The 13,826-nt window shown below is 36.4% G+C and overlaps 1 protein-coding gene across 2 annotated transcripts in view; it reads left to right on the top strand.

Moving 5' to 3' along the window:
• Positions 1-13,196, top strand: part of LOC120630373 (putative 1-phosphatidylinositol 3-phosphate 5-kinase) — a 40,682-nt gene extending 27,486 nt beyond the window's left edge. For both annotated transcript variants that reach the window (XM_039899587.1, XM_039899586.1), the window contains exons 28-34: positions 1,697-1,838; positions 3,606-3,713; positions 5,359-5,478; positions 6,582-6,648; positions 8,892-9,022; positions 10,258-10,413; positions 12,817-13,196. In XM_039899587.1, coding sequence (XP_039755521.1) covers positions 1,697-1,838; positions 3,606-3,713; positions 5,359-5,478; positions 6,582-6,648; positions 8,892-9,022; positions 10,258-10,413; positions 12,817-13,004 — 912 coding nt within the window. In that variant the 3' untranslated portion in view covers positions 13,005-13,196. The remainder of the gene's footprint in view (positions 1-1,696; positions 1,839-3,605; positions 3,714-5,358; positions 5,479-6,581; positions 6,649-8,891; positions 9,023-10,257; positions 10,414-12,816) is intronic.
• Positions 13,197-13,826: the final 630 nt, after the last annotated feature.

Here is a 13,826-nt window from a genome sequence, read left to right as displayed (position 1 = left end):
GGTGTGTCGTGGTGTGCATCAGCTAATATCATATCATGACACCCATACCGCGTTCATTGACGTCATTCAATTGCATTGTTCCGTGAATTGTTGAGGTGTTCTTAGAATATTGAAAGGCATTTGATTTAAGCAGAGTATCTTTATAGTACACTATATTAATAATATAGTATTTGTAAGACAACATATTAGTCTATATAAACAAAAAGTGGATATAAACAGTAGACTTACAAGAAATGGTCATAAATTAGTGACATCTGCATATCGTCTGTGACCTTTCGCAGACGATCAGAAATAATTGTCACTACAGAAGTCATCTGTGGGATTGGGTAATATGATTCCTAAAGTAATTTTGGACCTACCAATGCATAACAATATATACAATTGATAAATTTCTTAATGACAAGGTTGCAGAAACATCCGGCTCCGCTTTCATCTCTGACAACTAGTGCTTCTATTCCACCACGCTGGCCATGAGCGGATTGGCAGACTTACCACACTATTGAGAAAATTATGGAGGACTCTCAAATTTAAAATTCATAATTCAACATTCATTTATTTCAAGTAGGCCCAGTTTATAAGCACCTTTGAAACGTCAAGTCAGTCTGTTTGTGGTGACTCTACCACCGGTTCGGAAGGCAGATTCCACCGAGAAGAGCCGGCAAGAAACTCAGACGGTCACTCTTTTTCAACATAATGATGTTGAAAAAGTGCGACCGTCTAAGTTTCTTGCCGCTTACAATCTTTTAAATTCACTACTTTGTTACTTACTCAATTATTGTATGTTAAAATATATAAATATGTAAGTGTTGTTATTATATATATTAGTTTATTTTTATATTTATTTATTAATTACATATATTATTTGCTTTTGATCTATTTGTGTACACTAGTTTATGTATTAGCATGTTCGCATGTATGTATTTTAATAGTTGTACCACCAGCAGTCTATTTTCCTCTTCTGTTTTTTTCCTAATTCAAAGGTTGCCTGGCAGAGATCGCTATTAAGCGATAAGGCCGCCTTTTGTATTACTACTTCTTTCTATATGTTTCTGTTTTTGTTATATTTTATATATGTTAATGTTATACGTATGTATACAAATAAAGAGTTTAATAATAATAATACTTTGTGATAGATGTGGGCGGAGCCTGCTTCCAAGCAGCCTTGACGTAAAGAAATTCATCAATCGTATAGTAACCACGATTTATTGAATCTGTTTTAACACATTGTTTAAACTTATGCATTGACAGGTCCAAAATCAGGCATGCAGGTTTCCTCACGATGTTGTCCTTCACCGTTTAAATCAAGTGATATTTAAATGGACTAAATTGACGGCCGATTGGCGTATAGTCAGTGACCCTGCTTTCTGAGTCCAAGGCCGTGGGTTCGATTCCCACAACTGGAAAATGTTTGTGTGATGAACATGAATGTTTTTTAGTGTCTGGATGTTTATCTGTATTTTATAAGTATTTATGTTTATTATTCTTATATTAGCTAAGCTACGCTTACTTTGGGGCTGTATGACGATGTGTGTATTGTCGTACTATATTTATTTATTTATTAAATTAAAAACGCACATAACTCCGAAAAGTCAGTGGTGCGTGCCGGGGCTCAAACTCGGTCTCTACGAAAGGAAAGCCGAAGCCTTACCCACCAGGCTGTCACCGCTTCTTAATGACTAAGCGCTGTTTATGACAGGATGGCTTGCTATGCCGCGTGTACTACGCGTGTCAGTTCCACAAGCTACGTCACATGCTGCTATCGCCGCTGGACTGTGATGAAGAGAACAAGCAGTTCTGGGAGGACGCCAAATGCTGTGACGATCTCAAAGACAAGGACAGTGAGTGCTTTTGGTTGTTTTTAATACTTTATGCAACTGTGTTAATGTAGAAAATAAAAATAGTGAAGTGGTTGAAAATAAAAATCGAAATATTCCGCCGAGTACATCGGGATCGGAACCTTCCAACATTTAAGTTTATGTATCGTTCATATGATGAAAATGTGAACTTTTGTGTGTACTTCTAAAATAAACAATTATTTCAATAACAGTCAGTTTATTTGTATATAATCAGTGATGGATATTATTAGGTGACTGGCTGTTTTCGGTTTGGAGGCATTTATTTCTCAAAAAGAACACAATAGTTCACTTACATCGAGAAAACAATTAGTAAATACAAAAGCGGTAATAGCAGAGTGGGAGGGAGCTCGACTTCACTTTCGGTGTGGCCGAGTTCGAATCCCAGCACGCATCCGTGACTTTTCTGAGTTATGTGCGTTTTTAAGTCATTAAAACATCACTTGCATCAACGGTGAAGGAAAACATCGTGAGTAAACCTGCATGCCTGAGTGTTCTCAAAGGTATTTGGAGTCCGCCAGTCCGACCTGGGAGGAGACCCTGAAGGGGGCCACTAATGGGTTGATATCTGATGAATGAATGAATGAATGAATGAAAGAATGAATGAATGAATGAATGAATGAACACACTTTTATTGTACACCACAGAGAAAATTTACAGAGATACAAATACAACAGCACAATAAGGTAGAACGTACAATTTGGCGGCCTTATCGCTAAAGGCCTTATCTGATCTGAGTTTCTTGCCGGCTCTTCTCAGTGGAATCTGCCTTCCGAACCGGTGGTAGAGTCACTACAAACAGACTGACTTGACGTTCCTAAAGTGCTTATTAAATAGGCCTATTGGAATAAATGAAATTTGAATTTAATAGGATGATGATGACGGTGATGAAGATTAAATATAAATGTTCCGCCGAGTACATCGGCAGTGAATTTTAATAATTGCACTATACCAAAATGTGTGTTCACTACCAATTCTTTCGATAACACTCACTTAATTTGTAAATACTCAGTAATGGATTAGCGTACTACCCTAACTGGCTATTTTAGTGTTAGCTTACTTTTCTTAAGTATAGTCCAACGGGTACATACCACGATAATATTTTGGATTTGTCGATATTTCGATCCAGTTGCATGGATCGTAGTCCCGTCGTGACCACGATCCGCGAAGAAATGTTTATTAACCACTAAAATCTTAGTTTAAAATCTTTAATTGTTAGCTTATCGTTTCAGAATCTCTTATAGAGGTTTTATCCTATGGGAGAAGGTAATATCTTGTGTACTGTTGATAATTAGATTTTAAAACACTTGTGTGAAACTATTATAGTCACACGTGGTGAACCCAAACTCGTGTTTTAATACCCCATATTATACAACAGTTGCATAAATAACTATTAATATTGACGGCCCTGCTTTCTGATTCCAAGGCCGTGGGTTCGATTCCCACGACTAGTAAATGTTTGTGTTATGCACATGAATGTTTTTAGTGTCTATGTGTATTATCTGTATTTTATAAGTATTTATATAGATTATTCAAAAAAATATCCATCAGTCACCTTAGTACCCATAACACAAGCTACTTTGGGTCTAGATGGCGATGTGTGTATTGTCGTAGTATATTTATTTATTATTTAATAATGTCTGCCATATATTTTCCAAAAAGAACGGAAATCTTTTGAGTAAACGCTTTTGTAATCATAAACTTGTAAGTAATTTTAAACCTGTCATTGCATTATAACGAATATGTTTTCAGACAAAGGCTTGTGTGAGATAGAAGAAGGATTCATAAGGTCATTGGCACACTGCGTACCATGGGCAGCTAGAGGTGGAAAATCTGGCTCCACTTTCTGCAAAACTAATGGTAAGTGACCCTTCAACCACTGAATAGATTAGTCGTTTTCAAGTATGGAAACACTTGAACATCGAAGTAAAATTGGTCTTATTTTTAAATGCATTAAAGTTCTAATTTCCCTACAATTATTTAGCTCGGTCTTTCGACAGAACTGTTGGGAAACACACACACACAGGATTTGCGACTCTAATTCGAGTGATATTAGGTCCATTTCACTATGACGACACAGATTTTGATACGCAAAAACGACCCCTCTATTGTGAGCGAGCAAATCTTGCACTAAAGCTACTGGTGGTAATTCATGATGCTAAGATGGAAGCGGGCTAACCTGTAAGAGAAATCGTACCGGAACTCTTAATCGCTTGAGGTGGTGACTGGCCACGACCGAAGCCCATCAGACAAAAATTATCAATAAAAGTCATCAAGTCGCTTCTATCCAGTACTTCCTATGGTTGACAAAATACTGTTCCTAGGAAAAAAATCCCCGATTTTACGAACGAGGAACAAGGCAATGCCGTTATAAGTTACTCCTAATCAAAGGAGATTCCTAGGCATACATAAGCCTTTCACCAATAGTTATCACCTAAGAGTTGGTGAAACGTTTTTTTCCTATTGACATCGCCCAAATCATTTTGTTTACATATTGTATAGAAGCAGGCGTTACTTTGCGGAAATCCATGATATATTACATTATGTTTACGCCATTTAATTTATTAATATGGTCATACACGCACATGCGATAACATGGTATGTATATCCTTCCAAACTGCCTGTCCCTCTCTCACATAAGCAGTGAAGAAGACTAATCGCCCGTCGCCGCCGCCGTTGATAGAAAAACGCCGCTCGCTTATCACTTGTTCCGCTAAACCGCCTTATTCGGGTCGACCCACGCAAATATTGTTTATTGTTTGTTGTAATTGCATCATGTACATACAAAGGAGACATGACGCCCCGCCGCGCCGGGGCATTCCAATAAAATTTGTCACAATTATTTATATTCCTTTACTAAATTTAATATATTTTTTTTTGCAATTGATTTAAATACTAAAATATGTCAACTTAAAACTAAAAAAAAAGAAAAATATTAGAATTCATCAACTTAAAACATAAGAATTATTTCGATTTAAGCAATTTAATTCAAAATCAGACTTTAAGCTATAATTAATAATAATTACAAACTAAAATTAATATTTACAATAAATATAAGCCGTCTAACTGTTCACTTATGGGCATGGTACCCAAAATGCTGGCGCTATTGCCCCTTTGAATGGCTAGACTTAGCCGTTGGGCTAAATAAGCGCCAGCTCTTGGGTCACCAGACGTCGAGACCAATATTTGGGACACGATGTTAATATTTTTTTTTTATATAAATAAAAAAAAATTATTAAAATATTAAAATAATTATCGTAAATAATACTCCTAAATCCTACCTATTCTTAACCTAATAAAATGTGTAGAGGATTGAAAAAGGCTGCCGAAACATCGTAGGGACGCGTGAAGGTCAGTCCTAGAAATTTCTGGGTCTTCGTCCTCTCCGAAGTCCCTTCATCACCACATTAGGCATTCAATTTAGGCGATGCCCTGGTTTAGTGAAAACGGGCATCACTCCTTCAGGCATAGGCTTCTGTGTAAAATGATCTTTTACGGTTCCCAGATGACAGATACGTATTAAAAGAGATGACAAAACCGGAATGGCAACAGTTTTTGGAGTTCGCACCACACTATTTCCACTACGTCACAAATTGTCGACACAGAAGATCGCCCAGTTTGCTTGGTATGTAAAACTTTAATTATATTTAATTTCATTTACGTAAGTGAACGGATGTAAGGACATACTTTTTTAACGAGTACAGACTAGAGAGTATTTGTGGCCGACGATACTTTTCCCTTTTGCAGTGTTAATTGAATTGCAAACATTGGTGCCAATTCACATTCGACTAAACTGTTGGATAAGGATGGTACTTCATGTGCCGTCCATGTAGGATTGTTTGTACAACCGAATCAACAGGACTGTCAGTCCAATTTATATCTGTACACTTAAGGCAAAACCAAACACAGGCGGCCATCTCGCGTCCGAGTAAATTTAGTTTAGTATGGTTTCAAATATACGACCTATACACTATACGAGCCGGTCAGAGTGCCAAGTGTAAGATTTTCTACCTCGATAGTTTTTATTAGCTTCAGCATATGTATGTTAGTATGTAACGGAATCTTTGAACAGGATTTTGACCTTCAAAACGTCGGATTGACTCGATGACAATTTAATATTTTAAACATTTTTTTATTTCATTTTAAACATTCATTTTAATTTAATATTTTTTGTAAGGCTTCTTCTTGGACCAGGGCGCGTTTGGAACCCTCGTAGCTTTAGTTTTAAGTTGACGAATTTAGTTATCGCCATCAACTCAATTCTATGTTTTATTTTACATGTAATGTACGCATCAAAAGTGTCATATATGTGCCTATGCCTAAATACCTCTTTATTCAAATAAAGAGATATTTGACTTTGACACTACCAGGCGCGCCGATCACTTATTTCTCGGATAAGTTACCGACTGCACAGTTAAGTCAGTAGTCAGTAAGATAAAATTTTCGGAGAGGGAACCTGAGAACCGCCCATCTCATCCAACTATATATTTGTAAAAGGATACCTTCAGCGTTCAGTAGGACTTGTTCTTTTTTTTTAATTTCTTACAGCAGTAAGAATGTGGCTGTCTGTTGAGTAAACCCTTTGCGCAGAAGGGATCGAAAAAAAACAAATGCGTGTTATAATAATTGAATTCAGTACATTAATGGTTCGAACTCAGCACGCACCTCTAACTTTTCTAAGTTATGTGCGTTTTAAGTAATGAAAGTTTATTCGTTCTTTATTTCTAGCACGCATCCTGGGTGTGTTCAGCGTGGGCGGCGCGGGAAGCGGGGTTTTAGTTATGGAGAATGTGTGGTGAGTTAATTACCGTGCTTCTCTTATCAATTTTCAATTTCAATTTGATGGCCGATTGGCGCAGTGGGCAGCGACCCTGCTTTCTGAGTCCAAGGCCGTGTGTTCGATTCCCACAACTCAAAAATTAAAAAATCATTTATTTCAAGTAGGCCCAGTTTATAAGCTCTTTTGAAACGTCAAGTCAGTCTGATTGTAGTGACTCTACCACCTCCGGCAAGAAACTCAGCAGATTGCTCTTTTCCAAAATCATTTTACAGTTTACAATGAAAAAAATATATATATAGAAAATCTATCTTGTGAGAGATGAGAGCGGAGCCTGCTTCCAAGTGCTTGACGTAAAGAAATTCATCAATCGTATAGTAACAGTTTTAACACATTTTTTAAACTTATGCATTGGCAGGTTCAAAATTACCTTGGGAATCAGATTATAAAAGCTAACACTCAATCCCACAAATTACTTTTGCACCTTTCCCAAACGATAATATAGATGTCAATAACTTAATTCTATTAAGAGTAAGGCGGTTGTTTATATCCACTTTTCGTTTATAAAGAGCAACTGAAAAACTTTCGTGTGATGAACGTGAATGTTTTTCTGTCTGGGTGTTGATATGTATATTATAAGTATTTATGTGTATTATTCATAATAATATTCATCAATAATCAGTCAATCAATAACAGTCATCTTAGTACCCATAACACAAGCTACGCTAATTTTGGGACTAGATGGTGATGTGTGTATTGTCTTTTTTTTTTTTTTTTATTAACGATAGGCCAGCGTTTGACGACAATCATGCCCGTTAGAAAGCAATGATGAGGTCTAGGTTGGAGCACGATGGCCTAGAAAAAGCCTATTCACTCTAGCCTTGAAGGTACTTAAATTATACGTGGCAGGAAACACAGTTACCGGGAGGGCGTTCTACATCTTAGCGGCACGTATCAGAAACGTGGATAAAAAACGTTTCGTGCGTGTTGATGGGATATCAACCACATAAGGATGCCACCGCTCTCGGTGTCTCGCTGTTCTGTGGTAAAACGGGGAAGGGGGAACAAGATTGTGAAGTTCCTGAGCACACTCACCGAAGTATATCCGGTCACCGAAGTATCGTAGTATATTTATTATGATTATTAATTTATTTGCATTTCACATTATATTACTCATACATTGTTCATAATAAAGTATCAAAAGCAATTGTGTTTAAAACGCTGTTAGAATTTAAATATTTTAAAACATCGTTAACAGTGTTATAAGTTTTGTAATTTAAATATTTTTTTAAGGATTTATATAAACACGTTATAATTCACTTTTTCTATTTTGATATTTTCTGGGATGGTGGCAATAGAAGTTTGTCAGTGTATTCTACCAATTAATACCCATATTGAGGGTGTTGTGAAAAAATATGTAATCCGCCATTTTGTGGCGGCGGCCATCATCGTCTAAATCAAAATGGCATCCGTTCGGGAAATACGATGACAAAGTATGGAGGGTAGAGGTAAGGAGAGTCATCTTATATGGGAGAAAAGTTGAAAAAGTGTCCAGTTGTTGCGCTAAATAACAGTTCAAAAATCCTCCACAATGGCGCTGGTGGATGCACAGGGTATGGTATGAATGTAGCAATCGTAGATGAATTGAAGTATGCCGAGTTAAAAAATTTAATGTCATTATCGACTAAATTATTGAGAATTTCAACAACTTACGTTGTACAAAATATTGTGGTAAATATAACCTTACTTCCTTGTATCTCCATACTTCCTTGTTTATTTTTCAAGCCTACTCTAACAATATTTATATTTGGCGCTTCTTTTAAGAGTTACCCTGATGCAAATGTGGCGCCATCCTAATTTAAGACATTTTGACGACACTTTTTCATATACACAGATGACTCTCCTTACCTCTACCCTCCATATGACAAAGACATGTTTTATGTGTGTGTGTGTCGCAGATTAAAAATACGGCATATATTAGATAACCATATGGGGGATCTTCCCAATGGGCAAGCAATCTTACCTTATCGCCATAGCCACTTACAAAACATCTGCTCATAGTCCACCGACTGATTGCATGATAAATGAATGAATGGATAAACTTTGATTGTACACTAAAGAAAAAAAGTTGTTAAAGAGATATAAATACATAGCAAGAGAGTACAATTTGGTGATTTGAGTGATAAACGCGACACAAAAAAAAACACACACACACACGTCAATGTCGTTTTGGGACTGCGATGTTGCTTCTGTGGCGGCAGGTACGGGTCGGGTGGCGCTGCGGTTGAGCAGCGATTCGACCTCAAGGGTGCCAGCCGACAGCGCCTCGCCGCCGGCGCGGCCGCGGCACCGCCCACCACCGCCGTGCTCGTCGACGAGAACTTGCTGAGGCGTGAGTAAAACCCCACTCGCACCCCACACACCAGCGACCCGCCCCGACTTCGCACGGGTTGATATTGCCGCGATCAATGACTAAGAACGATCAACAATCATTTTCCCCGCGTGTCCATTTGTTATTTTTACATAAAGAGTCTATTCGCAAGCTATTTCGAAATTTAAATAAAAATTAACTTTTCTTTTCCCATAGGAAAAAGGCAAAGGTGTATCACCGTACAGCCATGTATTGTCATGCATTTTGACGACCGATTGGCGCAGTGGGCAGCGACCCTGCTTTCTGAGCCAAGGCCGTGGGTTCGATTCCCACAAGTGTGATGAACATGAATGTTTTTCAGTGTCTGGGTGTTTATGTGTATATTCTAAGTATTTATGTATATTATTCATATTATAATTATTCATCAGTCATCTTAGTACCCATAACACAAGCTATGCTTACTTTGGGGCTAGATGGCGATGTGTGTATTGTCGTAGTATATTTATTTATTTATTCAGTGACTACAATAATGTGAACATTAGAAATAAGAATAAACTTTGCAGTGCAAGTTTATTCTTACTTCTGATATCCTCCACATACTATAATATAATTCGTTTAAAGTAAAATCGCATACAATTTTACAATAAACTACTTATTTGCATCTTGCTCAAAAGTTTGTATTAAACGTAAGCTAATTGAAAATTCTTATTATAATATAAAGAACAATAAAAAAGTTTTTGTGTGAGCTATTACACTAACCAGGTTGCTCTTCCAATAATTTGAAAAGCCACTGTGTGATGGTGATAACAAAAAAGAACACCCGGCTAATTTTGTTGTGGGCTTCTATTTAGACCGGGACGCGTTTGGAACCCTTGGTAGATTTAGTTTTAAGTTCACGAATATGGTTATCGCCAACATCTCACTACACTTTTCTCATGCAATGTACGCATTATAATTGTACCTTACCTTTGGAGGCGCCAAATTTTATAATAAAATACCTATAACTATAAAAAATGTAAACTCGTATATATATTAAGTAATACTAATAAATTCAAAGACGAATACATTGAATGAGTAGATAATGGTAAAATTGAATTTAGCTTAGTCTAATGGCGAAGTGTATTAATTTATTATAGTAAATTAACTTTCCTATGACTTAGGTCTTTTCATCGGAATAAATGTGTTTAAACCTATAATTTTAATCTATGGGCCTACTTGAATTAAGATAATTTTTGACTTTGACTTTGACTTTGCAGTGCGTTGGGAGCAACAGTTGCACATAGGGGGAAAGGGCGCTCGCGCACTGTGGGCGGGCGTGGAGCGGGACACGCGTTTCCTGGCGGACAATGCGGTTATGGACTACTCGCTGCTGCTGGGCATACGCGGACGCACGCTCGTGCTTGGCATTATTGGTGAGTTGAATCCTCGATTACGGAAGTACATCAGCCTTATTTGTGGCCGCCAACAAAATAATGTTTACCGAATTTGAAAATAAATCAATCAAAAATACTTTATTGCACACAAGAAAAAAAAAAAAGAGACAAAAACAACAAAGGTACAATTAAATTTGTGTAACAAAGGCGGCCTTATCACTTATAGTAATTTCTTCCAGGCAACCATGAATTGGCTCACATATGAATCCTTATAGTAGTGCGCAAAACTCTAAGAATATACATACATATTAATAATTACAAAAATTACAAAAACAGTACATACATAAAATAAAATAAAATACTATATGGTAAAATAACTAATATTAAAAGTATATATAATAATGTTATCCGGAAAGAAAGAAAATGTGGAATATAATAATAAAACTTACAGTGTTAAATAATAATTCTTTAGACGTATAAACGTCATACAAATAGATTAAGATACCCCGCACATAAAACCGCTCTGTATAACAATAGTTTTTGATATTATGGCGATAAAAATATTCAATAAATTACCTGACGAAATGAAGCCACTAATAAGTTACATGAAATGTTTAAAAGATAAGTTATTTCAATATTTAAATAGACATTCTTTTTATACTATTGATGAATATTTAAAATGACATTTGTTAGTAATTATTAATTTATTTGTATTCTTTGACTTGTGCCCATACAAACTTAATTGAAATTTATTATTTTATTAATTGTATTATGTTATTATAAACATTGTCATTTATTTAATGAAAAATATACATTTTTTATGTTAACATAACAATATCTGTTACGGCGTAATAAAAACCCAGTCGGGTTTATCCGTACACCGGTATTCATCGTTAAGCGCTCGGAATTATAAGTAGGTAAAGTATTTTAAAGCTACATACAAAATATGACGGGTAGTTCTAAAAAAATATAAAAAATAATGATCGCGTTTCAACCAGTTCCACATATCGCACTTTATCGTTTGAGTAAACTTTACACAGGATGTTCCAGCTATTTATTATTACATTTATTAGTTTGAAAGAAAAATGTTTTAAGTTTCTCCTTTATGTTTTTAGCGTTTATTTCCTGCTTTAGTTTATAAGGCAAGCTGTTAAGCAAAGTCGGCACTAGACAATCCAGGGTCTGCCTTCCGTACAGATTGTTACTTTGGGGAATAATGAGTTGGGCGTTTGACATACTGCGCGTTATTATTGGTAGTGTAATTGCCAATATCTTAATTGTACCTAGTAGTAACAAAATCAAATTTTAAACACTACCCTGACAACAACTTGCATGCCAATATGGCGTGGTACAGTTAAGATTTGCATATATTTTTTTTTTCCTGTAAAACCTATTTACCTAGATCAGCAATGACAAGGGGTTAAGGCCGTAGTCCACCACGCTGGCCCAGTGCGGATTGGTGACTCCACACACCTTTGAGAACATTATGTAGAACTATCAGGCTGTAGGCATGCAGGTTTCCTCACGACATTTTTAATTACTTAAAAGGCAAATAACTAAGAAAAATTAGAGAAGCTTGCTGGGATTAAAACTCGGGCCTCCGAAAGGGAAGTCGAGCTCCTACCCTATGCGCTTTCACCGCAGGAAAAATTATTTATGTATCTATGGTTTGCTATCATCTGATTTACTTTCCCCAAGGGTTCTGGAAGAAATTGCTTCAGCAATAAGACCGCCTTTGCATAACAATGTTTGTGTAAATTCAAGTTTACTGTATGTGTGCGTTTTTAATGTATTTGGTCTGGTCTGGCTTTGGCCATGGCTAGTTACCGACACCGTGCCGCTAAGCGATTTCGTGTTCCGGTGCGATGTTGCGTAGAAACCGATTAGGGTATGACTACCATACTCCCTAACAGGTTAGCCCGCTACCATCTTAGACTGCATCACTTAGCACCAAGAGAAATTGCAGTGAAGGGCTAACTTTAACTAGATAACAAGGAATAAAAAAAAAACAAGAATTTAAAAACAGCGGTTAAAAGACCTCGAAAAGGCCGTTGGAGTTAGTCCGACAAATTTAAAATTAATTTATTTCAAGTAGGCCTACTTTATAAGCACTTTTGAAACGTCAAGTATGTATGTTTGTAGTGACTCTACCACCGGTTCGGAAAGCAGATTCTTCCGAGAAGTGCCGGCAAGAAACTCAGTAGTTGCTCTTTTCCAACATCAACATTTACAATCATTTTGCTATCTTGCGGGAGATGAGAGCGAGGCTGGCTGCTTCCAATCTACCTTGTCATTGAGGAATTTATCAAATGTAAAGTAACCTCGCTGTACTAGATGCGTTTTTACACATTTTTTAAATGTTTGCATTGGACATCTGCAAACATCCTGAATCGGCGCAGCGGAAGTTGCCAACCTTTTGATCACCAGGTTCATTGTTCACAGATTACATACGCACATTCACGTGGGACAAAAAACTGGAGCATCTTGTGAAGAAGAACCTCGGCTCTGGTCAACCCACCGTGGTGTCACCAGAACAGTACAAGCGTCGTTTCTGTAATGCCTGCCGGAAGTACTTCTTACACTGTCCCGAACATTGGGATCATCTCTACACCGAACAATCTGCTCAATAAGTAAAAATATTTATTTGTAAGGTTTCCGGAACACATCCAGAAATGTGTCAGTCTGCCTTTGCCTGTTTACTGACCTTTATTGATTTGGCATAGAGAAAAAAAGTTGCTATTTTATTATAGGTAGAGACTTATTTTTGGATAATTCCTTTACATTCCACAAGTAATCGAAGTTGCCAACATCGTGGGATATTTGTTTTTTTTTAATAAAACTGCTGCCCTGTCAGTTAAAAAAAGTTTTTTCCTAACGCCTCTAAAGAAGTATAACTACTAAACGTCAGTTTTGTATAATATTAAGATGGATTGCAGTAGTGTACCCGCTATACGAGATCGTAATCGTTTATTTATACTAAGAATTACATCGTCGAAACAATGTCTTCTTACACTCATTTCTATCAGACGTCCATTTTAAAATGCAGATTCTCTTTCAGGCAAACAATCCATCTCACCTTAATATTCATCGACGCCTTTATCCTTTCTCAAGCATATTTAATATTTCTCTGTTTAATGATCCTCGGTTTAGAATATCATACTTACTATTGATATTTATCCAAAATACTTTCCACTGTAGGAGCGGTCGATGTAAAAGTTCAAAATAACTCGAACCTTAAAAAAAGGGTCAACTTTATTTTGAGTGTCTCGATATTTTTTTTTTACTTTTTGAACCGTTCGGAAATAATCTTTATAATGTATAAGTAGTAAAAAAATAAGTAAGTAGTCTAATCTGAAGTTGTGAGATTACGATTGAGGTAAAATCCGCTTTTGTTGTATAATGTTTTGTTTAAATAAGATATTCTTTAGAATTTAAAATATATTTATATAAAA

The sequence above is a fragment of the Pararge aegeria genome, chromosome 16 (genome assembly GCF_905163445.1).
Source record: "Pararge aegeria chromosome 16, ilParAegt1.1, whole genome shotgun sequence".
In the NCBI taxonomy this organism is placed as follows: domain Eukaryota; kingdom Metazoa; phylum Arthropoda; class Insecta; order Lepidoptera; family Nymphalidae; genus Pararge; species Pararge aegeria.
Note: the sequence above shows the minus strand (reverse complement) of the source record. Positions and strands in the feature narration are given on the sequence as shown.